The sequence below is a fragment of the Blennius ocellaris genome (genome assembly GCF_963422515.1).
Source record: "Blennius ocellaris genome assembly, chromosome: 13".
Classification (NCBI taxonomy): Eukaryota; Metazoa; Chordata; class Actinopteri; order Blenniiformes; family Blenniidae; genus Blennius; species Blennius ocellaris.
The window spans coordinates 17,004,708-17,027,913 of record NC_137662.1 but is presented as its reverse complement, the minus strand read 5'-3'; the positions used below and the strand labels follow the sequence as shown (position 1 = coordinate 17,027,913).

The 23,206-nt window shown below is 40.3% G+C and overlaps 2 protein-coding genes across 3 annotated transcripts; one reads left to right on the top strand and one right to left on the bottom strand.

The window, feature by feature from the left end:
* Positions 1-1,888: 1,888 nt before the first annotated feature.
* Positions 1,889-9,831, top strand: hif1an (hypoxia inducible factor 1 subunit alpha inhibitor). The gene is made up of 8 exons (XM_080507253.1): positions 1,889-2,238; positions 4,664-4,914; positions 5,382-5,530; positions 5,650-5,795; positions 6,506-6,612; positions 7,358-7,421; positions 7,536-7,646; positions 7,933-9,831. The coding sequence occupies exons 1-8, from the start codon at positions 2,059-2,061 to the stop codon at positions 8,002-8,004; spliced, it is 1,080 nt and encodes a 359-aa protein (XP_080363379.1). The 5' UTR covers positions 1,889-2,058; the 3' UTR covers positions 8,005-9,831.
* A 69-nt stretch (positions 9,832-9,900) lies between these two features.
* Positions 9,901-14,709, bottom strand: cuedc2 (CUE domain containing 2). Of its 2 annotated transcripts, none has more exons than XM_080507254.1 (9): positions 14,603-14,709; positions 13,872-13,953; positions 13,631-13,774; positions 13,193-13,254; positions 12,936-13,069; positions 12,661-12,828; positions 12,510-12,574; positions 12,379-12,439; positions 9,901-12,287 (listed from the first exon to the last, which is right to left on the bottom strand). In XM_080507254.1, the coding sequence occupies exons 2-9, from the start codon at positions 13,943-13,945 to the stop codon at positions 12,141-12,143; spliced, it is 855 nt and encodes a 284-aa protein (XP_080363380.1). In that variant the 5' UTR covers positions 13,946-13,953; positions 14,603-14,709; the 3' UTR covers positions 9,901-12,140. The 2 variants fall into 2 exon arrangements, with proteins under 2 accessions (XP_080363380.1, XP_080363381.1); XM_080507255.1 differs by lacking the exon at positions 14,603-14,709 and adding an exon at positions 14,048-14,165.
* Positions 14,710-23,206: the final 8,497 nt, after the last annotated feature.

The following is a 23,206-nucleotide window of genomic DNA, read 5'->3' as shown; positions in this document are numbered from 1 at the left end:
GTTCCGACTTTGAGTCAACAATCTTGTATGTGCTTGAGGCGGTGGCTGGATGTCATGTTTTTATGTTAACATAAACAGTGTTTCGGGTGTTTTTACAACACAAACTGGTTTCTGATACAACTGCCTCTTCGACCATGTGGCAGACATTGTTGACTCGGTGGATTAAGTTTTGCTTTTCTCGCAGCTGCAGTGAATCCTATGGTCACACAAGAGTTGGCACAAGAATAGATCTGCTTCACATGTTCAGAATGTTTCTAAATGTTCATTGTTGTGGTATACTTAATGTTACAGTTCATGGTTTTATTTATGCATTCATTCACGTTAGGAAATCCCAATTTCCTGTTGTTTTCAGTGAGTTTGTAGGGTGTTGCAAAGGTGTTTCCTGCTTCCTCGTCTCTCAGAGTATCAGGTTTAGTAAAGACCACTGTTGATTTTCCATTTCCAATTTCGACACTTCATTTGTTCATGGATGATGAACCCCTGCACAAAGCTATTTGTAATTACCAACACACTGCATATTTATCAGTCTGGAGAAACCTGATATTTGATGGGGTTAAACAATTGGAAGACACAATTTCAAATCATTGCAGTGAGGCAGAAATCCATGCGGGAGGACAAACATGAGTTGGGTTCTTTTGCATTGAGGGGGATGCAAATATTTTCTGTTTACGAGAATGTCCACTCCCTCGCCTCAAAAACATGGAGCAGACTCATATGCTGCATTCTATTAGACTTTCATTTCACCTAAAACTTTCAAGAGTTGTATTTTGTCGTGTGTCCAGTAATAAAACTCAGCTAAAACCGCATTAATTCAATAATGAAGAGACTCCAAGGGAATGTCCCGGTGGCCACTCCACCCAAATCCAGCCCATTTTTTCATTATGAACATCCCTTGCATTCAGAACCTTTGCGATCTCTGGCGCCTCCTTGCGGAGGTGTTGTCAATGTGATGTCAACTGCGTTCAAACTTTAGATAATTGTATAAAATAATTCTGAGGGGAACAATTTACACACAACAAAATCAGTAATTGTGAATTATAACACGCAAATATGCATATATATATAATAATTGCATTGTATTATAATGAGAACATGTTCAGTTTTTAAAAATTTGCCATTCAAGTTTTTATGAAAACAATGTTATGCAATCAATTGAGAAAACGCCTCATAACAAATATTTGTCTTTTCCTTGAAACAAGATAATTGATCCATTATTGTAATAACATTTTGGCAATAACGTAACAAGTTATTATATGATTGAAGAAGCGTTTAACAAAACGTATGTCACAATGTTTTAATGACAGTGGGTAATGTAACAATATATAATAAATATAGCTGGATTTCTTAGAAAGAAATACTTTTTTCTTGGAGATTTTCTGCATTTGTGCAGTGGATAGGATAGACACCATGATTCATTCATTCTGGACGCACCCTGCAACAGTCTCTCTCAATATTGTAGCACAAAATTATACTGTAGGTTGTTACACGCCTTAGTTTTATGTAATTTCTCAAATGTGCAGCTGAAGAGAGAGCATGACGTTTCTTGCTTCATCTTCATTCGTTATATTCATTGAGAAGTTTACTTCCTGTGTATATTCCTGGTAAACTCGTGTCTATATTTTAAAATAAGTGAATGTTGTTAAAATAACTATTCTGTTTGTGTATGAACTTTTGCTACTTCAGCGCTTCAGCTCATATCCAACAGCGCCCCCCAGTGCTTGAATGCTCATTTCAAAGGGTGTAAGTGTTCTCCGCGCCGCTTGGTGTCGCTGTTCGCTTTGCAGGCGGGCACATTGAGGTGAAATGTTTCCTGCTGCCGTGTTGTGGTGGGAGTCGTTTGCTTGGAGGCTGTCAACACGCCGACACTCGCCCCCCGGACCCGGGCGGTGTAAACACATACACGGAACAGCGCCGTGAAGAGCGGCTGCAGTCTCCGTCCACCCCCACCCACCCCCAACACCGCTCCATGAATGAGCAGGCTGGATTTAAAGCCCCGCTGCTGACCGTGTGGACGGAGGAAGAGCCCGGTCTCCGCTCGCTTCATAGTGCGGGACGACCATGGCAGCGGCGACCGTGGTGGAGGGAGAGCCGACGACAAGCGACGGCGGGGCGGCTTTCTCCGGCGTGCAGAGCCGCGGCTGGGATGAAGCGCAACTCCGCAAGTATCCCTTCCCGACGAAGCCGATCCCCAGGCTGTCCCACACGGACCCCCGGGCGGAGATGCTGATCAACAACGAGGTAACGAGCTGGAGTCGCGCCGCTGACCCGGTTTAAACCGTCGGAGCCGTGTCAAGATCCGCGGAGACAGCTGCAGCACAAAGCTTCCCGGAGCAACACTTTTAGCTCATCCCTGCCTATTGTCTCATCGGTACCCAGCAATGCACTGGCACCGAAACGCTCCTGTCATTTTAATCAATGGGTGAAATGCATTGCAGCTTTTAGCGTCCGCGGTGCGAATTCATACACTGATTGTCAGTCTAATTTTAGAAGACGCGTGTTCCATTCGCGTGTTAAATTCCATGCAATGTTTGTATGATTCTCGGGTCCAAAACATCGGTGTTGTGAGCGAGACCACAGGGAGCCAGGCGGAGTCTTGGCTGAGACTCAACTGTGTGTGACTGGGGTAATAAAGCGTCAGGAGATCTGGGAAGCACTCGGATGCAAGTCCAAAGAGGTCTTCTAAAAGCCTCGCATGGAAAACATCATTTGAGCAATAAAACCTAGTTTAAAGAGAGCAGCAGCTTTATTTTTGCATTTGCAATCACATCAACACGGGGAGGTTCGTGCATCAAAAAAAAAAAAAACACTGCAAAGCCTTTTGGTCTTCCATGTTGTCCACACTGACAACATTGATAGAAAGTTGAAATGCTTTAAACATTGTAGTTTGAGGAGAAGGAAAGTCCACGGCAGAGTTTTATAGCTTGCAGCGGCTTTAATGTGATGCAGGCTGCTACTTTTAAAACAGCTTGCAGGTTTATGTCCCAACTCCAACAACCTGACGTGAAATGCTTTGCATTTGTTTGTAATGTGCTCGAGTTATTCCATATTTGCAGGCGAAAGATGCTGGTGGAGAAAAATCGGTCCTGGTTGTCAACCTCAGCCCATGTCTGTATGTCTTGAGGAGGCTTGCATACCTGCTAATCATAAACAATAGGGAGTTGTTTTGTTTATTATTGAAACTACTGATTAAACAGTGACCTATCGTGTATATGGCTTCTCGATTTAATAAATGACTGTTGACATTTTGGTTTCTGAAGAACCTGCACCCTGTATACTGTTACCACCTCTCACTAGAACTTAATCTTTAAGATAAGCAAGTTGTTAAAGAGAATTTAGCAAACAGCACATTTAGCTTGTTGGAATCAGAAGTGTCGGTTGCGTTTCATTTCCTGCTCATTCGTGTCATCATGTCTCACCCAAATATAGGTCAGTTTCACATTAATAGCAGTGAAGCTTTCACTTTAAAGCAATGCGTGTACACAGGAATAGAAACGTCATCTTCAATACTTCCCCTTCTTCTTTCTGACTAATTTTTTGTTTTTTTCTCTCACACCAACATGAGACGTTTTTCAAGAATAGTTTCGTCAGTCTGATGAAATCACCCCTTTATTGCAGTGGCACTCAAATAAGGGACAACTGAATCCCCACATTTTGTCTTCTTACCCACAAATATCCCCATTTTGTGGTTTTCTTCTTAAAACGTGTTCCATTCTGCCTTAAAAGTCACGACGGGTGACCTGTTTTCACTCAAAAGTTACAGATTAAAAACGGCGATGGTAATATTTAACACATGTCCATTGCTTGGCTGACCGTTGGTAATTCAAAACTGGTTCAAAGTTAATGTTTAGAAGATAAGCTGGCTGTTGTTACAATGACAACTGATGATTTTTTTTATTTTTTTTTAAACGGACTTAAAAAACTAAAAGCGCTAACTTTAAGCTGCGCCTGACGCACGAGCATCTTCTTCTTCATCCAGTTCCTCCCGTGAAAGTGAAACCTTGCAGCCGGCGCAGCGCGCCTGGCGCGGGAGCGCGCACTGCCATGTACGTTCAGTTAGTCACGTAGCCCCTCTGAGCGCGTGGCCGCCCGCCATACGGTGCGACACTCGTCCACGGAGGCGTGGGCATTTCTGCAGGCTTCTCGAACACTTTATCCAGCGTCTCTTGTGGAAAGTGAATCGTCGCGTATCTGCATCGAGAAGTGCTCCTAAATCCTGCAGATTCTCCTCCACAAAGTCCCACTTTAAGATATCACAAATATTCACTCTGAATTCGAAGAGACTTTTGTGTGCAGAAATCTCCTGACCTGTCTGCAGAAACTCTTTGTTTTTCTTCTTCTGTGATTTTTGAGGAGCATGCATGAGGAAAAAAAACATAAATACTGTCGATTGAAAGGCATCCTGCATAAAATTTGGCAAATGCCATGTTGCAAGTTGCAAAGAAGAGACACAGCTTGAAATAAATAAAAATGCAAAATTTTGTGCAAAACTGTTCATGTCGCAGTCATGTTTACTTTCTGTGAAGACTTTCCAGATACTTTATTAAAAGCATCTAACTTACACGATGGTTCAACTGTGCAGTAAAACCTATTTGCAGTACACAAATGTCACTTTAATTGTTTGTGGTAACAATGGAGTGAAATGCTGTCGTTCTTCTCTCCCCAGGAGCCGGTGGTCTTAACTGACACAAACCTTGTATACCCAGCTCTAAAATGGGACATTGCATACCTCCAGGAGAACATTGGAAATGGCGATTTCTCTGTTTACACGGCAGAAAACCACAAGTTTCTGTACTACGACGAGAAAAAAATGACCAGCTTTGAGAACTTTGTCCCCAAGTCTCGGCGCATGGAAATGAAATTCTCGGAATTTGTTGATAAAATGCATACAACAGAAGAAATGGGAGGCGAGGAGAGGTAAGATATGAATAAAACGGTGTTTTCGCTGGAGCCTTGTCCATCTATGCATGTATACGATTGTGTGGGTCTACATTTATGACGGCGCTGCCGATCGAACGGTTGCGTGTCCCTGATCCTGTGGTGGCTCTGCGACAGGTGTGGCTGGCAGTGCAGGGTGTCGCCGCTCATAAAACCAAACGCAGCATACGAAAGTGGAGGGAATGACTAAGCATTTACAGCGGATAACGTAATTCCTCTGACCTGGACTGACCCGACGGCACGCACATAGATCACTTACCGAAAGCACGGCTCTGTTTTTTTCGTCCAGGCTTTTAACTGTTCATCTCAATCCATCTCAGGCTTATTGTTCTTCACAGTTTAAAGGAGACAAAGTGGGAGTGTCTTTTGATCAGGCTGGCATCCCACACAGACCACTTAAAAAAAAAAAAAGAAGCTGCATTTGGTTTCTCTCTATGTGTTTTAAGAGTATACCTGCAGCAGACCCTGAATGACACGGTAGGAAAGAAGATTGTTGTTGACTTTCTTGGCTTCAACTGGAACTGGATCAACAAGCAGCAAGCCAAGAGAAACTGGGGGCAGCTGACATCCAACCTGCTGCTCATCGGCATGGAGGGTATGTTTCCGTCAGGAGTTACAGTTTCTGCTTTGGGATGCGTTTTACCTCGCCTCAGCGGGGTAACGGTGACTCCATTTGCTTCTGCACTTGTTCCACTCGCACTCTTCTCGCCGTAGGCAATGTGACACCGGCACATTACGACGAGCAGCAGAACTTCTTTGCACAAATCAAAGGCCAGAAGAGATGTATCCTCTTCCCTCCCGGCCAGTTCGAGTGTCTCTATCCGTATCCTGTGCATCACCCCTGTGACAGGCAGAGCCAGGTAAGGTCTGGATCCACCTCGTTGTGTGAGTGCGGGCGTTGTTTGTGCAAGTGAAAGAAGAAAGTTCACCAAAGGACATGTCGTGCTGCTCCCACCTTTCAATTACTGCATGTAGAAAATAATGTCATTTATCTTTGGCCAAAATTGTGAGAGGGCAGCTTCAGGGTTGTACTTGTGGACATACTTCACCTTTGAGGAGAAGGTGGCGTCACTTTCACCTTTGCTTTTTTCATTTTAAAAATGTCTTCTTCTTCGGCTGCTTATCGGAGCGTCTTCAAAAACTCAAAGACTCATCACCGCCCCAAGTGGTGGGAAGCGACATTGTGGCCCACAGGCGCAGAGACGGAAGATTTTCACCGCCCAGTAGTTGGCGCTCGTGACCCCAAGGCCCTGTGGTTGAGAGTCACGGGTTGAGATTGTCTCCAGTTTGACATTTTGCAGTTCGTTAGTTCCTTGAACCATTTCAAAATGTTTTTTTTTTTTTTTGTCCCAATTGGTTCACAATAATGTTACATGTCACTTTGTAAAACATTAATGGCATTTGTACATATAGTTAATTAATGATATTAATACAAGGAAAATATACTAATAATGGAAATTGAATTACAATGTGTATATCCATTAATTTATCGGTTGATCTTTGTTCTAAACAAATGTCTAATAAAAACCAGGCAATGTCTCATATTGCATTGTGTAATTTTCTGTTGCAGGTTGACTTTGATAACCCAGACTATGAGACGTTCCCTAACTTCAAAAATGCTGTAGGCTACGAGGCCGTCGTGGGCCCTGGAGATGTGTTGTACATCCCCATGTATTGGTAAGAGTCTGTTCTGCATGGCTCTTCTATAGAAACAGTATTTACCTGGAAAAATGGCTTATCTGTGGAACATTGACTTCTGGAAATCACCATCCGCTGCTGTGTTGTTGTTGTTGTTATTTTTTTTTAGTTCCTTCAGTATGAAATTGTTTGATTTACAAGCTGCAGAGGAATCATCCATTAGTCACTTTGTTTACTGTGATTTATTGATCCCTGCATAATTAGTCGACAGTGGTGCAGTCAGAATGACTTCCAGGCAGTTGTAATCGGTTGTAATTGTTTCTATTAAAACTGGATCGTGACTCCAAATTGTATCACATAATGAGTCTTTAACTGGTAAGATTAAATACCGGTGGCAGAAATAGCCAGAGGTTTGTACTGATTTAAATAAATCAAAACTCGAGACATTTCTTCTAATGGCAGGCTTTAATTAAAAATACACTAAACTCCCAATTTGGAGGTGAAATATCAGTCCTTGTTTAAGCGTCGCAAAACAAAAGGCTGCTGTTTGATGAAGCCAGTAACAGTTTATAGAAGTTTTCATTTTCATTCAGTATCTAGAGATTTCCAATACATTTGTATTTTTTATCACCGACAAGTGTCCAAACCGTATTGTGTTCATCACATTGTCTTTCCACTGGCATCCTCTTCATGTAGCTTATATACATTACATGTTTTGCTCAGAAAATTGTTTTGCCTTCTGGTTTGGCTTATTTTTTTGGTGTTATTTTTGCTCTTTCTTTAGGTGGCATCACATCGAATCCTTGTTAAATGGTGGAGTAACAATTACTGTAAACTTCTGGTACAAAGTACGTATATTTAAATGGCTCTCACCCTGAATTTTTTCACACGTGTTCTTCCCAGTTCCACAATTTGTCATTTTTTTTTTTTTGTTTTGTTGTTGTTGTTGTTTTTCTTTGTAGGGTGCTCCGACCCCGAAGCGGATAGAGTACCCGCTGCGAGCTCATCAAAAGGTGGCCATCATGAGGAATATTGAAAAAATGCTGGGAGAAGCACTTGGGGATCCACATGAGGTAAAAAAAAAAAAAACAACAACACTGAAGATACGCCGTTCTGCCTGTTGTCGGCTCACAGATTGCAGTAGTCGCTCGTGGAGGTCACACCGCCCGTTTCTAGAACATCAAATCACATTTAGGTCACCTGTCGCGTGAAATCTCCGGGGCACGCTGACCCTTCCAGAAACCCAATTACTGTGAATATTTATGGCCTACCTGATTTAGTTCAGAAGAAACAGTCACACATTGTGGAACAAAACAATATGAAAAATTAATGTTCATGTTTGTTTGTTTTTTTTGGCAGGTCGGACCTTTACTAAAAACCATGATCAAGGGGCGATATGAGCAGAATCACAGTTCGAGCTCCCACCTTTAACAATGAAAACTAAACTGCTTTGACTACGGTATGCATGTGAAAGTGACACTGCTGTGTGCGTGCGTGTGTGTGTGTGTCTGTGTGTGTGTGTAATGCACATTTTATCTTTGGAGATACACTTTGCTGCATGGCAACAAACCAGTCTGCTTCAATCATCTCCCGAGTGCCAATCGTCACGGCGATAATAGAAGAAACGCCGGACTATCTCGCGGGAATAAGACCTACTTGAAGAAGTTTCTCCTCTCGTCTCTGAAGACGAAGCCGGATTTGGCCTTGGTGTGGATGCGTTTACGCGCGACAGTGTTCGCTCAGCCGTCCCACAGTTAAATTTCAGGACTGTTTGAGATTGGTACCTTTTTTTTTTTTTTTTTTTAAGAAAACCTGATTACTTTGACCACTAGTAAAAAAGACAACAGCCATTAAAAAAAAAATAAAAAAAAATACATACAAGTCAATTTCATCCTGGAGATTACTTCCATGTACAATACTTAAAGTGGTGGCTTGATTGGTTGATTTTGAATTATCTCTCCATCCTCATCACCACAACGCTTCAGTAGAGGAACAAATCTCAACAACTCACTAAAATATCCTAAAAACCGATAAGATTTATTAAATGTCTGAAAAAAAAGTTAGTATTCAGTTAAAAGATCACAGCTGTTTTTTTTCTCTTTTTTTAATGGAGTGATTGCTTTTTATTTTATAAATGCTCATTTGAATTCCAATGACTTCACGAGACGTGCTCCTGTTGGTTTGCGTCATAGTCATTAAAGAGGGTTGATGCAGATGACTGACACTGCAAATTGTAGTTGCAAATATTAAGGATCAGAAGTAAATGGTTCTGAACTGTTGCTTGGGAAATTTCCCATGATGGTTGATTCAAAGTGTTTGCAGAGTCAAAAGTTTAAATGAGCTGTGTGTTGAGAGAGAGAGAAAAAAAAAGCTGTGTTGAAAGTTTTCATGAATCCAACTTACCTGGTTGTAACTCGTAGCTTTCTGCCGAGCTTGGCGATCACACCCATCCGTTTCAGGTGTTTTGGAGCTGGAGTGTCGAAAAAAAAACGATCAAGGACCGAGGCCTTCATTTGCCAACATCTGACACCATTAGAAAAAGCCAACAGGATTGTCTGCAGCCATCTAGTGGCTGGGTGTAAAGCTGCATGTTTGAAAGCATGATCCATGTACCACTTCTTTTAAAGTCAGTAGTAATAACTTGAGCAGGTCTGAGTTATAAACATTTCTGCAGCGTGTGCAAGACGTCTGGTTCCTATTGAAAACCTGTGTTCATGATTTCTGACCTCGAAGAGACGACAGTGCCAGCCCAAAGTGCTCTCCTGACACGGGATGGTGTATGTTTAACAAAAAAAAAAATGAGGCAATAAATCCATTTATTGTGCTGTTCTGTGCCAAACCAATGTACAAACTAGTGGATGATTGTCTTCATATTCAGAGACTCTTGTTGGATAGTCCCCCCCCCCCCCCCCCCCCCAAATCTGAAAAACATGTCCTCATGTGCTTCTCATAAGTAGCACAATGATCAAATAAGTGCTAATTCTTTTGTAAATTATAATTTACCTGAGATCAGATGGATGTTTTATCTCTTTTTTTTTGTTGTTATTGCTGTGTTCACTGTTTACTGCAGGTGCATTGCCCGAAACTGGCATGGCATTAAATGTTGCAAGAACTTTGATTTTTCAATTTTTCCATGTTACGGTAAACATGTTTTGACTCTGGCATTAAGCAAGCTTTAAAGATGCGGCTTTTCGAGACAGAGGCATGTTTGTTTGTTTTTGTTTCATCATGTCGCCTCCTTCCTCTGATTAAAAAGTTTGCAAAATTCAACACTGCTGTGTTGTGATTCGGTGCTGAAATGCTCCAAATGTGTAACAGTAAAGTACCAAGACAACGGAGATGGTCGTCTACAAAAATTAGCCTTTATTTACTACAAATTGTGCGTCAGTGAGACTTAACGGCGTTCAGAAATCCACCCCATGCTCTGCACACCATCATACAGTAATTAAAGAGAACACTGCTGCTGATAGTCACGAGTATCAGGAACGACACATCTTGTCAACTCAAAACTACATTTTACCACCAGTTCAAAATAATTGCTTATACTGTAGCTGCTCCCAAATGTTGCAGAAGGTACATAAATATGTCTCAGAAAAGAAGGGGGGAAAAAACACATTTATCCTAATGCATGATTAACAAGAAAAAATAATCCAACCAAGAGCTGCGAAGTTAAAAAACAACAAAAATCCACACGATAAGAAAAGCCGAGATCCAGAACCACGTGGGTAAATATGTAAACAAACGCACAACCTTTTTGTCCTCATGACTACATGATTGGAGACTTTGCAACTCTAAACATCCATATCAAAAATAAAGAGGAAGCTGCAGGAGTTAACTTGTATATGAAGAGCAGCTTTCGTCGAACATCTTGGGGTGTGTGTGTGGGGGGGAGAACAGTGCTGTCACACCTCCTGAAGGAAGAGTCCGCAGTGCAGTAAAATCATTTACTTGTGGAGTCACTGACATACACAAGCTCTCCTCATCAGCTCTCGATACAGTGATATGAATTAAACACCGCAGAGACGTGGTCCTTGTGACTGCACAACAACTGAACAGACGTCACAGCGACATATTACTGCATCGCATCCAAAGGAAAAAGAAATGAAATTTGGCATCGGTGATATGTACATAAAAAAAAAATTATATATATATAAAGCGGTTCAGACGTGTGTTCAGCTGAGAAGTCCACAGCACCACAAAAGAAAAGAAAAAATAATAAAAAAAACTATTTACAAATATTGAATTTATAAATATACCACAGCAAGTAAAGTTAGAGAAAGTGAGTGTTGTCAGACCTGCTGAGAAAGCAAACACTAGATACAGTAGATTAACAGATGTGCGTACGCCCCCGTGTGACAGTGTGTATTTTAAAAAAATGAACTGTATAGCATTGCAGTAATTGCTTTTAGAGTATTTCCTCTTTCTAAAGAGCAAACTACAAGCATGTTGATTAATAAAGAAAAAAAACAGCTGTAGAAACACAATGCAACAAGTCCCATTGTTTGTTTGTTTTTGTTTTAAAAGGTTTGTAAGTCCAGTCTCATATTATTTCTATGACAGAATCTATCCTCAGCATGGAGAATACAAGTGTGTGACTTTTTTTTTTCTTCTCTCTCTCTCTCTCCCTCCTTTCTGCTCAAGGTCGTGCTGCAATGTTAAATGAAAACATTTGATTACTCAGCAGTTTTCCAGACTGAAAAATATTCTCCATGCACTTGGTTGTGTTTCCTGCTTAACGTTCACACATTCAAAGTAGAACAGGTTGCTTTTCACGTGCGTGCACAAACTTCTATGGCCAAAGTTGCATAAGAAGCCGTTGAAATTATTCGCCACCATCAGCTCCCGAAAAGGATTTGGCAACAGTGGATTTCATCAGGCACGATGGTAAATGGAGACAGTTTTACAGCAGCGTCGCAGAGCAGCAGTGACGCCTTCATGTTTTCCGTAAAAAATATATCATTTCACTCACTATAGTATCCTTACGTCGTGTTTGTGTGAGTTACAGTACGCGTTATTTTAAAATGCTTAAAAAGAATTCATCTATGGGAGCACCTAGTTGTTGTTGCTTTTTTTTCTTCATGAAGGAAGTATATTTATGACATTCATCATACATACTTTCACAGCTCTGGTTTACTGTTAAGTTCAGGATTGCTAATTGTGTGAAGCCACAGGGAGCAGTGACTTATCCAGCTATGCATCATACATGCTCGATTCCTCTCAGCTATTGAATAATCCCACACTGACTATACACACAGGGGTGTACACACTTCTGGAGCACGTTGTAGGGTTAGGCTGTTAAACGTTAAAAAAAAAAACACCACACGTTTACAACAACATGACTCAAATATCACTCAATTAAACAGTCCTGTAATCAAAACACTGTTAACATAAGGTTTCAACCAAGGCATATAATGGTAATAATATTCTTAAAAAAAAAAGAAGTTATGACCACAATGATCAATCTCTTCCTATACTTGAGAGATATAAAACGATGACGTTGATAAATAAAATGAAAGTAATATTGTAAACAATATTGTCATTAGCTGCTCTTGGTGTTGTGCTCATCATCAATGAAATCTGTACTTCCGCGCAGGCTTCAGGTTGACATACGTCTTCTTCATGTCCTCCGCCTCGTTTGTCTTCACGAGCTGATAACGCTCTCCTTTTGTGGTGACCACCTGGTTGCCATGGTAACGAACTAACTTCTTTGGAGCCTACAACAACAATAATCACACTTTCATGTGCGAAAACTGAGTGCCTATATATATATATGTATTAAAAAAAAAACAACAACATCAGGCTTACATCTTTGGGAGGAACAGGCCGGTGTGTCTTGTTATCTTCCTCGCTGTCCACGTGCATGTATCTAGGAAAACGAAACACAGTTTTAACCAAACCAAAAGCAAATGGTCTAAACACGATACAAATGATCTTACTTCTCAAGGATGCTCTCTTTAAGCTTCTGGTCGGCCTGTGAGGAAATATTTTTCCCGTGGTTTACCTGAGACCAGGGGTGAAATAAAAACGAAGTCATCAGAACTGCCGGGGGACAAACGGATGCAGTGTTGGCGTGAAGTGGAGACTCACATTGAGAGGAGAGGGGCTGAGTTGGACATCTCCCTCGATGATGAGGCGCACAGCTTCCTCCATGTCTCCTTTGGCAATGGACAATGCGCTGCGGGCCTCGGACAGGCTGCATTTGGGAAACATCTCCAGCAGGTGTTGCTCCTGGGCCTCCCACTCAGACACTGGCAGCTGAACACAGACGCAGTTAAAATGTCTCATTTCTAATGAGAAAAAAAAAAACATTACATAAGGGTACATAATTGAAGTTCAATAGTGTGAGCTGTTGAGATGATAACCTTGGCAGTGGCGCCCTCTGTCTGTGTTTTAAGGCACTGCGTTTCTATTCCTGGTTGGGGTTCGTTGGGCATTTTGGCTTCTTTCAATGTCATTTCTGGAGTTCTTTCCTTTGGCACATCATTTTCATCATCAACTAAAAAATGTAATAATAAAAGAAGAAATCAGCTTCAACACGCTGTGATTATGTCTATGTGAAATACATGCTGGAACTGTAACAACACAATATTCTTGAAATACCATAATAAAAAAACAATACCTGAGGTCCGAGCAGTCGCAAGTTTTGAAGCTAAGCTGAACATCATTTCACAGACCTTCACACTGTAAAATAAACCCAAAACATATTTGTAATTGATATGGTACAAGTTGCATGTTTTTGTTCTTATTGCAACTTGAGGAATTGAGGGTTAACCCTTTTTTTTAGGTGAGTGATCGTAACCGGTAGGATCCCTTTTCTTCTAAATTAACTCCATGTTAGTGACGGCGGTCAGAGAAGACATGGAAAAAAGCTGTGCGACACGACAATATTGGTGTTTTTTTTGTGTAAGATTTGTGTGAATAATGACAAAGCATGGCAGTTCGGCTTTTCACTGATGTGCCTTTTCCCCCTCCTCTATTTCACAACCTTTTGGACACTGCAAGCATCAAATGACAGGATATACTAACAACTGAGAAAAACGGTCTTTTTTTTTGTTACCTGTCGATTTCAGCAAAGCCTGGTATGTAAGCCTCCAGCATCTCTGCAAAGACCTCCACGTCAAAGTTCTCCTCAACACTCTGCTGTGAGCCAAGATCCTCCAGGACTCCAGTTATGTAAGACAGGAGAACATCATCCAGTGTGCTGCATCGAAGGTTAAAAAAAAAAAAAAAAAACATATATTAAACTGTTCAAGCAAGACATCCCATGCAAATGCAATATATTGTGATAAACACTTTACCTGAGATCTGCATCAGGGATGTAAGACTGGATAAACTCGTGCAGCGCATTGTGGATGATTTTGTGGAGGTCCATTGCTTTCCCTGTGTGAGAGAGAAAAAACAAAATACACAGTGAGAGAGAGACGAGGCTGCAAACCTTTAAATAACCAAACCATGAGCCAAGTATGGCACATACTTTTTAGGCCAGCCTTACGTGAGCCCGTTGCAAAACCAGCCCTTACAAAAGCTTTTATAATAGGACGATATATCGACTTATTCGAAAGACCGCAAGTCAAGATAGCTGTGTGAACTAAAATTAGACATTAAACATTAGATGTAGCTTAATATTGAAATAATCCAGTTTTCTGTGCACCCTCGGGGGGGAACACGACGCTCATCTGTGGCGATGTAACGAGCTGTCACGTTAGCAGCTAACGGTTAATCATTAGCATGGATGCTAAACCACAACAAGCGACGTCGCGACGTCTGAAAACGAAGGAGCGCACGCATTGTCACACTGTCCCCAGGCTTATCTCTCTGCATTTTCCAAACAAGGTCAAGCCCTACACACCCCCCTCACCACCACCAGCCCATCTTTAAGCGGAGCAATAACGCGGAGTCGTTGGCGAATTAGCGCTAGCTGGCGGCTACCATAATAACAACAGAGCTAACAACAATGCTAACTGATCGGGCTTGGCCAAGCCGAGCCGAGATCGCTTGTTTAGCGAGTTTTCACGGGAGTCAGACCTACTGTGACAAGGTTTATGGAGACATGAATGTCAGAGGAATGTCCCCAGATGTGAGTGGAGAGAGGATGAGAGGTTGGTGACGCTCAGCAAGAACCCGCAACATTCAAAACACGATACGTCACCACCCCGCCCCCCCCGCATTGTAAACAAACCTCTGCACTGTTATTATACATCAATCCTGCTGTTTCACACGAGAGAAGAGAGTACTTCTCTCTAACACAAATCTTCTCCATAAAACCAGATGATACTGATCAATTTGTCAAATTAGAAACTTGACTTATAGACAAAAAAACCCTGGATGAGCGATAATGTTTCTGCTTTTGAACTTAGACACAACACAAGCTATTATATTTGGCCCAAAACAAATGACAGTATTGACAGGAAGGACCAGGAGAGATCACATCTGCTTTATACATGCTTACTGTAGAATGGAGAACAGAATTTTAAATTATTCTTTTAACTTATAAAGCCCTGTATAACCAAGCTCCATTACTGTCATATTACCTCAGAGGAACACTTTACTCTCAGATTGCTGGCTTACTGGAGGTACCTAGATTTTCTAAAAGTCAAATGGGAGGCAGAGTTTTCAGCTCCTCTCATGTGGAACCTGCTCACAGTTTCAGCTCGGGAGGCTGACACAGTCGCAGCTTTTAACTTCCCTATTTAATAAAGCTTACAATTAGGGCTGGTTCAGGCCACCCTGGACTATTTTGTACTTAAACTGCTGTAGGTTTAGATTGCCGGTAGGTCTGCAATGCCTCTCTCTCTCTCTCTCTCTCTCTCTCTCTCTCTCTCTCTCTCTCTCTCTATCTATCTATCTATCTATCTATCTATCTATCTATCTATCTATCTATCTATCTATCTATCTATCTATCTATCTATCTATCTATCTATCTATCTATCTATCTATCTATCTATCTATCTATCTATCTATCTATTTATCTATCTCTCTCTCTCTACTAATCTGACTCCCATCACTACTCAACAAGGTCATGTCATCGATGAAATCACCTCTTATAGATACTTCGGAATCATAATCGATGATCTCCTCTCGTTTAAGCCCCACATTGAGCAGCTTGTGAGAAAGATTGTATTTAAATTAGATTTTTATTTTAGAAATAGATTGTGCTTCTCTTTTGAGACTAAAAAGCATCTTGTTGAGGCTACTTTCATGTCCATGTTGGACTATGGGGAAATTGTATACATGAATGCTTCTTTTAGTGGCGATATGCAAACTAAATGAGCAAGGTCTGACTGGAGGCATTTCTAAATCAAAATGAGAGGAAGTTCATAATATATATTTAATAATAAAATATATATTATGTATAAAACTATCTCATTATAGAATATATGATAATAATTAATAATATATACTCATAGAAATCACATACATTTTAATATAATAAATTTTTTTTATAATAAATATATAATTCAAAAATGTCGTTGCAAATCCTTATTTGTATCCAGCTCACGTGACTCAGCACGCGTCATCGATCATTGTTACGTCATGCTGATCGGAAGTCCTCATGGCACAGCTGCAATCCAGGTAGTAAAACTGAAAGAACAATGGTTGTTTGCGATGAAATGTATTTTCAAATCCATCAAGCTAAATAATACGATAGTGTTTACACTCATAGATGCAAGTAGTTAAATAGAAATTATTCGTGAGCGAAAACAAGGGGGGTGTTAAAAGTTCGCAAGGAGAAAAAAAAACATGGAGTTGAATATGAATTAAACAGTAAACCAGAACGTATGGCGCACTAGTTAATCTCACTCTAACATCTATTTTAACACACGAAAATGTGTTGCCTATAATCAGGCCTCTAAACGGACTCTTGACATGTTTGCAAAACAAACGGATGAAACCTGTGTTGAAATCTCCCAAAAGACTATGACAAGTCACATGTTTTTGTATTCATGTTTACATCTGTATTTATAAACAATGACAAACAAATGAACCAGGACGAGTCTAATAAATACTCCAGCATTCTTAAAATGCAAAACCTCTTTGTATATATAAGGGGTGTCCAATTGGGGTCCTGGGGGAACCATGTCCTGCCTGTTTCAGGCCTCTTTCAGAAAAAAATAAAAAATAAGAAAAAGGAAATCTACTTTCTTTTCCTGTTGTATATTTGATCTAGCTGCCTGTGTCTTTGTAAAAATGAAAGCTGTATATTTCTGATGATTCTAATGATTCATGTATTCTGGGACATTCAACACAGACTAAACATTTGTTGTTGTGGACTATTTCCAAAGCCAGACGTTTTGCTGTGAACATTTGGAAATAGAAGTTGATGTTCTCGTGTCACAAACTGTAATTAGTACAATGGAGAACATCACAAAATAACTGGCAGTGAAAGTATTAGGTTGCAGCCTTATTTTGCAGCCGAGCTGAAATGTCGCTTTGACTTAAGATGATGACAGTAAATAATCAGCCATCATTACTCCTAGTGTTAAAATGTAATTTGAGTCTTTTTGTCCAGTCAGTCAAAATGTCTGAGATTGGCCTGTTCCAGTTCCTTCTTCAGACAAACTCGTGGACTTTTTTTTTTTTTTTTAATGTTGGGTCCAATACAGGTTCATGACTGTGAGTCAGTTCACTAACCATGAATCTGACAAGTGGATCAATGTGAGACGTTTCTTTGGTTCAAGTATCAGAATCTGCGGCTGTGTAGTCCAAATTAGGCTGGTAAAATAGTCTACTCTCACTTAGACATTATCTTATATCTTTTGCCAGATCCATACATAGTTGATGATGGAGGTGTTATCTGAGGCAACATCAGTGATGTCATCAGATCCCGCTCTCAGTTACCTCCGCCTGTGTTGGTATTATAGCAGATATGTACGTGTAAATCATTAATGCCCATTCGATTGTTTTCTTGCCGCCTTGGCAGTATCTCTTGCCGCCTGTAGTATTTCATGGGAGAAATATGGTACACGCCGCTGATAAAACAAGCAAGAACAGTTCTCAACTTGGCTGAACTCTGCTTCAACTCTGAGCTCGTGGCGAGACAGGTGGGGCTGAGGTATCGGGGGAAGAGCGCGTCAACGCTACAGTGAAGGACAGCATCTTGTTTATCTCCGGTGTGTTCACGGCTGACACCGACAGCGGCCTGCAAGCCGTACACCACCAACAACCATTCCACTTGCGCAGCAATGAGGAGTTCAGTGTAGTGTATTGCGCTGTTGTTGTCATGGGTGCATTAAAATTGTACATGCTTGCTTCAGGCGACCTTTGCTTGTACAATGCTTAAATAAACAAAATGACACACACACACGGCCGTGTCACATTTAGCTGCACATAAAACCTCACCTCCTCCCCCTGTTCTGTACATGATCACGTTTTCCATCTTGTCCAAGGTGAACTTCGCTGCTTAATGTAACCTCTAATGTGACAGCAGACCTACTAAACTTCCAGCTTCACTTCTATTAGCCTTTCTTTTCTTTTTTTTCCCCCTCCTCTTTTAAATAAAAGAAGCTGATGATGTCTGACCACTGGGTGGCAGCATTGAGTTATTAGACACAGGCAGGCCCCTGTTCATTTTCAGAAGGGATGATATGCTCTTTGGACCTTTAAGTAAGACAAAAAGCAATTTTAAATACATGTATCACATTGACAACATGCTGGCATGTCTGGTTACGTCTCTGATCATTTGTACACATACACATGATCCTAAAAATAGGCCTTAAAATTACATTTGACTAGATTTTAGTTTTGTCACTGGCAGAAAGAAGTGCAACTAATGTTGTGTTGGGATTGTAACCTTTTATTTTCCATACAATTTATTTCCCATGTCGCTTTTATATCAGACGTGTCGTTTTTTAGTGCAGTCAGTGGCTTTTGTGTAAATACGAGGCATGTTTTCATTGTATTGGAGCACTTTTAAGCAGTGTTGCACCAATGTATGTTTCAAAATAGGTTATTTTTTTTAACAATATCTAGAAAGGATTACCGATGAAACCATAGTGGTTTTCACGTCCTTTAAAGACAAATCCATTTGATTTCAAAATATCTTTGACACAGTGAGTCTCCTGCTGTTGTTGCACAAATCCTCAGGAAGCATTCAGCTGTATGACCAATTAAAAATGTGCATGTAATTACTTAAATTAATGTATAAGTGTGTTTTATATTGCCAGAATCCAAAGCAACTGTACAAGACAAGTGACTAAATAAGTTAGGTAGCACAATGCTATTCTTATGATTGTTTTGAGAATGTGGCAAACAGAGAACATAATAAAATAGTTTTGTTAAATGTATGTAGTGCAACTATGAACATCGGTTTTAGAAGACCAAAAGCTGTTCTAAAAAATTTTTTTTTTAATTTTTTTATTTAAACGTATAAGATTTAATTTAACTGTTCACATTTTGCTCATTAATGTAAGTGAAAGACGACCTTTAATATGTGCTAATGGTATGTTTATACAGTTCTGCTCCTATATGCCAGGGCACAATCAAGCATGTCATGCAACAATGTCGAGGCAGGGCACATAATGTGGATATTGTACTGGTGGCACAGATTTCCATTTTCACATAGACAATGGGAACTGGGGGTTGGCTGAGGCAACGTCTGAGTGGGAGAGAGAGAGAGAGAGAAAAAAAATTACAGTTCTCATCAGACTCCCCAAAACACTGAATGATTTACTGCCAAATTAATTACCCTTTACCCAACTTTAGACAATAATGCGCCGAGCTGTCTGTTGGAACAGTATTCTTCTATTAACGTTCAATTTGCAGTTCAGCCAGAGTGACTTCATATTTAGATTTTATTGTATTTTCTCAGTGAATGTGTGGCATTGCATCCACAATAGAAAGGCTCGGAATTATTTGATATTCTCAGTTGAATCACCTGCGCGGCAGAGATGGGATCGGCATATTCTTGTGAAAGGAGAGTTTGTTAAAAAATTGTACCAAAGCATGACAAAAGGTGCATTTATAGAGTGAATTCAAGCACACTGCAGTTTAATTAAAGAAAAACTTTTACAATACAAGTCCTCCTTCATAATCATAACCCATCTTTAATCAAATTTCGGGACTTATTAATCATCATCGCTCCTTTCTCTGCTTGGTTTTTGACGGTCAGGTGATTCAGTGCGATAGTGTGCAGACTTTTACAGAAGTGTAGTATTCGAAACACTTGTGAAATTAAAGTTGGCATATGTCTTTCAATAAAAAGTACCGCCACGCATTTCTCTTCATCAAAAGAATTGACTTGTAAATGAGTCGTTGAGGACAACCTTATGATTGTGTGGGTTGATGTTGGAGGACCCGATCCAGATCCTGGCCCCATATGTGGGCATGCTGCCTTCCCGTCTGCCTCCGGAAATGGTCACCGGGCAGCCCGCTGGCACTTTTTCCATCCTTTTAAACTTCCACAATCAGACACAAGCTGGACCAGAGTCAGACTGTATCTGTAGACAATTTCTATATATATTGATAAAGAATTTAATTAACAGAGGGAAACTGTTTTTTTTTTTTTTACCAAAAAACTAAAGTGAAGTTTTGTGTTCCTAAAAACAGACGGGTGCAACAAGCAGAGCAATGCAAAACGTAGCCGGCCTGGGTTCGTCGCAATAAACGAATCGTTCTCCCTTGTCTTGGTCTGTGTGTCTCTGTTGCGCAGTCGATAGGTTAACCTGCCCGTGGCATCCATCTTTTGTGGCCCCCCTCGCATTACCATTGATCTGCGGGAAATAAAGAGCACACGTGTTATTATATACAGCCCAGAAAAACACCCTCTCACAGTGATGGAGTGAACAGTCCAAATGTATGAAATATTGCCCCTCCAACATATTCTGTCTTCCTGTCAATAGTGCAGCCTTTGCCCATAAGCTGGATCAATAGGGACTTATCTTTTCATGATAACACATAACAATGTTGTTTGTTGTCTTTTTCTGGTATTGAAGCTCTAATTCCACCCTTCCGCCTTTTTTTTTTTTTTTTAATAAGTAATCCGTGCTGATAAGTATATTAAAACATTAATGTATAGTATAACCGTTTCTCTTTTGCTCTGAAGCAATAAAAGCGACGAGGGCCTGCTAGTCAGACACTTGGCAGTTACAAATTTACATGTTGGTTTTCTGGACGTTTCTCTGAAGCTTTTGGGGGTCTCTCATGTGTGAGACTGCTCAGCAGAGAGAAGACACCCCTCTGTAAAAACATCTGTTGTGGAAATGGCTGTCAGACTCCCTTTTGTGGGCTCCGTCTCTTCTTTGCACAAAGATTGTCGTTTGTTTTGATCATTTATGTGGGTGAAAGAATAATGATTAAAAAAAAAAAAAAAAAAATGGGCAGAATGTGCCCATGCAGTTGGGCTGTCTGCAGGAGGTTGTGTCTGTTTTGTTTATGGAAAGGAACATTTCTGTCTTGTTTCACTGGCATCGTGGGCTGCACACCGAGGCGTGTCATTTAACCATGTTATTTAATCTCAAAGTACACTATATTGCTTTCTGAGTGATATGATGAAGTGAAGTTTTTAGAAATATTTTGCAATTAACCATTTCAGTAAGCATGCTTTTGTCATGCATTCGTGTTATCGACAGGCTGCACGAGGATGATTAAAAAAAAAAGAAAAGAAAAGGAAAAAAAAAAAAACCAATTGTTCAGGCTGTGAGAATTGTCATGATATATGGAAAAAGTCACTACGGAAGAGAAATTAGCATTGTTCAATATTGTTTCAAATCGTTGTAAAATCTTTTTTATTCATTTTGCATCAAAACTATGAGATAATAAAGCAGGTGATGTTACTGAATACAATTTAGTTTACACTAAACACTGTAAACAAGCACGACACAGCGAATCGGAGTTGAGATTTCTGTGTCGATCCCTGAAATCTATTATCAACAAAAGCTTTGTGATATTACTTTTCTTCTTTCGTAATGGCCCAGGGCGCGGCGACAACCGCTGTTCTCCACCTACACCATGTGGAAGTGTTTTGAAAGCACCTGTCCAGCAGCCGCCATGAGGGACGCCAGCCCCGAGTCCTCTGCAGGTCAGCTGCCATTCATCTCAGTCAAAGTGCTTTTTCCCTTCTTCCCCTTTCCCCCCCCTGCTGTCGAACGGCAAAGGCAACACAAATGTATTCTGAAATAATTCACTGCTTTGAATAAATTTAGGGGGAGTGCGTGCAGAAAGTTTAATCAACTGATGCTTCCATGCTTGAATGTTTTCGTGTGTGCATGTGTTTTAAAGACCTCTCTCAACTGCTAAATTACTGAGTTGTTCAATCATTAGAGCCAATTAAGGGATTTATGTAGATCTATTTTGACAGCTGACGAAAACAACCTGGACAAGACATATATGCTGTGTAAGAAAAAAAAACATGTTTTTTTTTCATGTTTTGCATTTGCAACATTGTTTTACAATTAAAAAAGAAGCATTTCTTCACAATGTCCCATATAAAATGTTTTTTTTCTCTCCAAAAGTTTATACACTAAAATCAAAACACAGCCCAATTTTACAGTCTCATCCTTTAAACTCAGTGATGTGTTTTTTTTTAGTGTAGTTATTAATTAAACATGCTATTTCCTCATAAATACTGTTACTTTACATACAAAATTAAATAAAATCATACTAAACATGCAAATGTAATTCTGCGTTCAGCCGGCTCAACATTATGAGACTCGGTTTTAAACGTGTGAAGGCATCTTCATTTTAAATTATTCATAAACGGTGAGATCCCTGTGTGAATTAATGGGACGCCTGTTTGTGTCTGTCTGATTTCCCGGCAGAACAGGTGAGTGTTTGAGGAGGGTGACACCTCATAAACTAGCTGATAACCTGTTCTTCTGTCTTCTTATCTGTCTTCCAGACAATCCCTGCTCCCTGAGCACCTTGTCGTTTCCCCTCAGGCCCATTATCAGATCCCCTCCACGGGCTCCCAGGAGCTACAGTTATTGTGGACGACGCGACTTTTACAGCCTCGCGGTGCCTCCGACAACACTGCTTTTTATGAGTGAGTACATGTTGGTTACGAGTCGTGAGGATGCGAGTTCCCCTTTTTTGTTTGACCGTGAAACTTCCCTCAAAGTTTCTTTCTTTCTTTCTTTCTTTTTTTTTCTCTTTACATCAAAGTCTGGTCATGATTATTTTTTTCTACCACAATTTATCTTTTCTGAAAAGTAATAGTCAAACATAATAAATGCAGTGTTTTTTTTCTAATTTATTACACACGTTGAAATTCAGATAAGTGTAGCTATTGCATTGAACATATCTTAGAAATGAAATGGAACTCGCCGAAGAAAAGCTTGTCTCAGTATTTAATGTTGAGTTTAATGTCATTGTCATTACAGTATTTTCACAGACTATATCACCAATCATCTTTTTCCAATCATGTTTCAGTCGTGATCGGGCCCCCTGCTATCTGTGGGAAACACGTTATCTTCCCCTGCCATTCACGTACACATTTATTGGTTTCCAAGTCTCTGGGATCAATCTTTTGGCCACCAGAGGAGCATAACTAATGGCAACATTAGAATGGCTTTGTGAGAGGGACTGGCCGGATGCGGTTTAACCAAGCAGGAAATAATCTAGGATTTTATATCCTGCATGAATGACCATAGGATATGCTGAGAATAAATTAATCCCCCCTCCAAAATTTTAGCAGTGA

Excerpts from the sequence above, each read along its gene's own strand:
- hif1an (XM_080507253.1), top strand. The coding sequence starts at position 2,059 with ATGGCAGCGGCGACCGTGGTGGAGGGAGAGCCGACGACAAGCGACGGC. Across the intron at positions 4,915-5,381 it reads GAAATGGGAGGCGAGGAGAG|AGTATACCTGCAGCAGACCC; the intron begins GTAAGATATGAA and ends ATGTGTTTTAAG. Across the intron at positions 7,647-7,932 it reads CACTTGGGGATCCACATGAG|GTCGGACCTTTACTAAAAAC; the intron begins GTAAAAAAAAAA and ends TTTTTTTGGCAG.
- cuedc2 (XM_080507254.1), bottom strand. The coding sequence starts at position 13,945 with ATGGACCTCCACAAAATCATCCACAATGCGCTGCACGAGTTTATCCAG. Across the intron at positions 12,575-12,660 it reads TCAGCCCCTCTCCTCTCAAT|GTAAACCACGGGAAAAATAT; the intron begins GTGAGTCTCCAC and ends CCCTGGTCTCAG. Across the intron at positions 12,440-12,509 it reads AAAGAGAGCATCCTTGAGAA|ATACATGCACGTGGACAGCG; the intron begins GTAAGATCATTT and ends TCGTTTTCCTAG.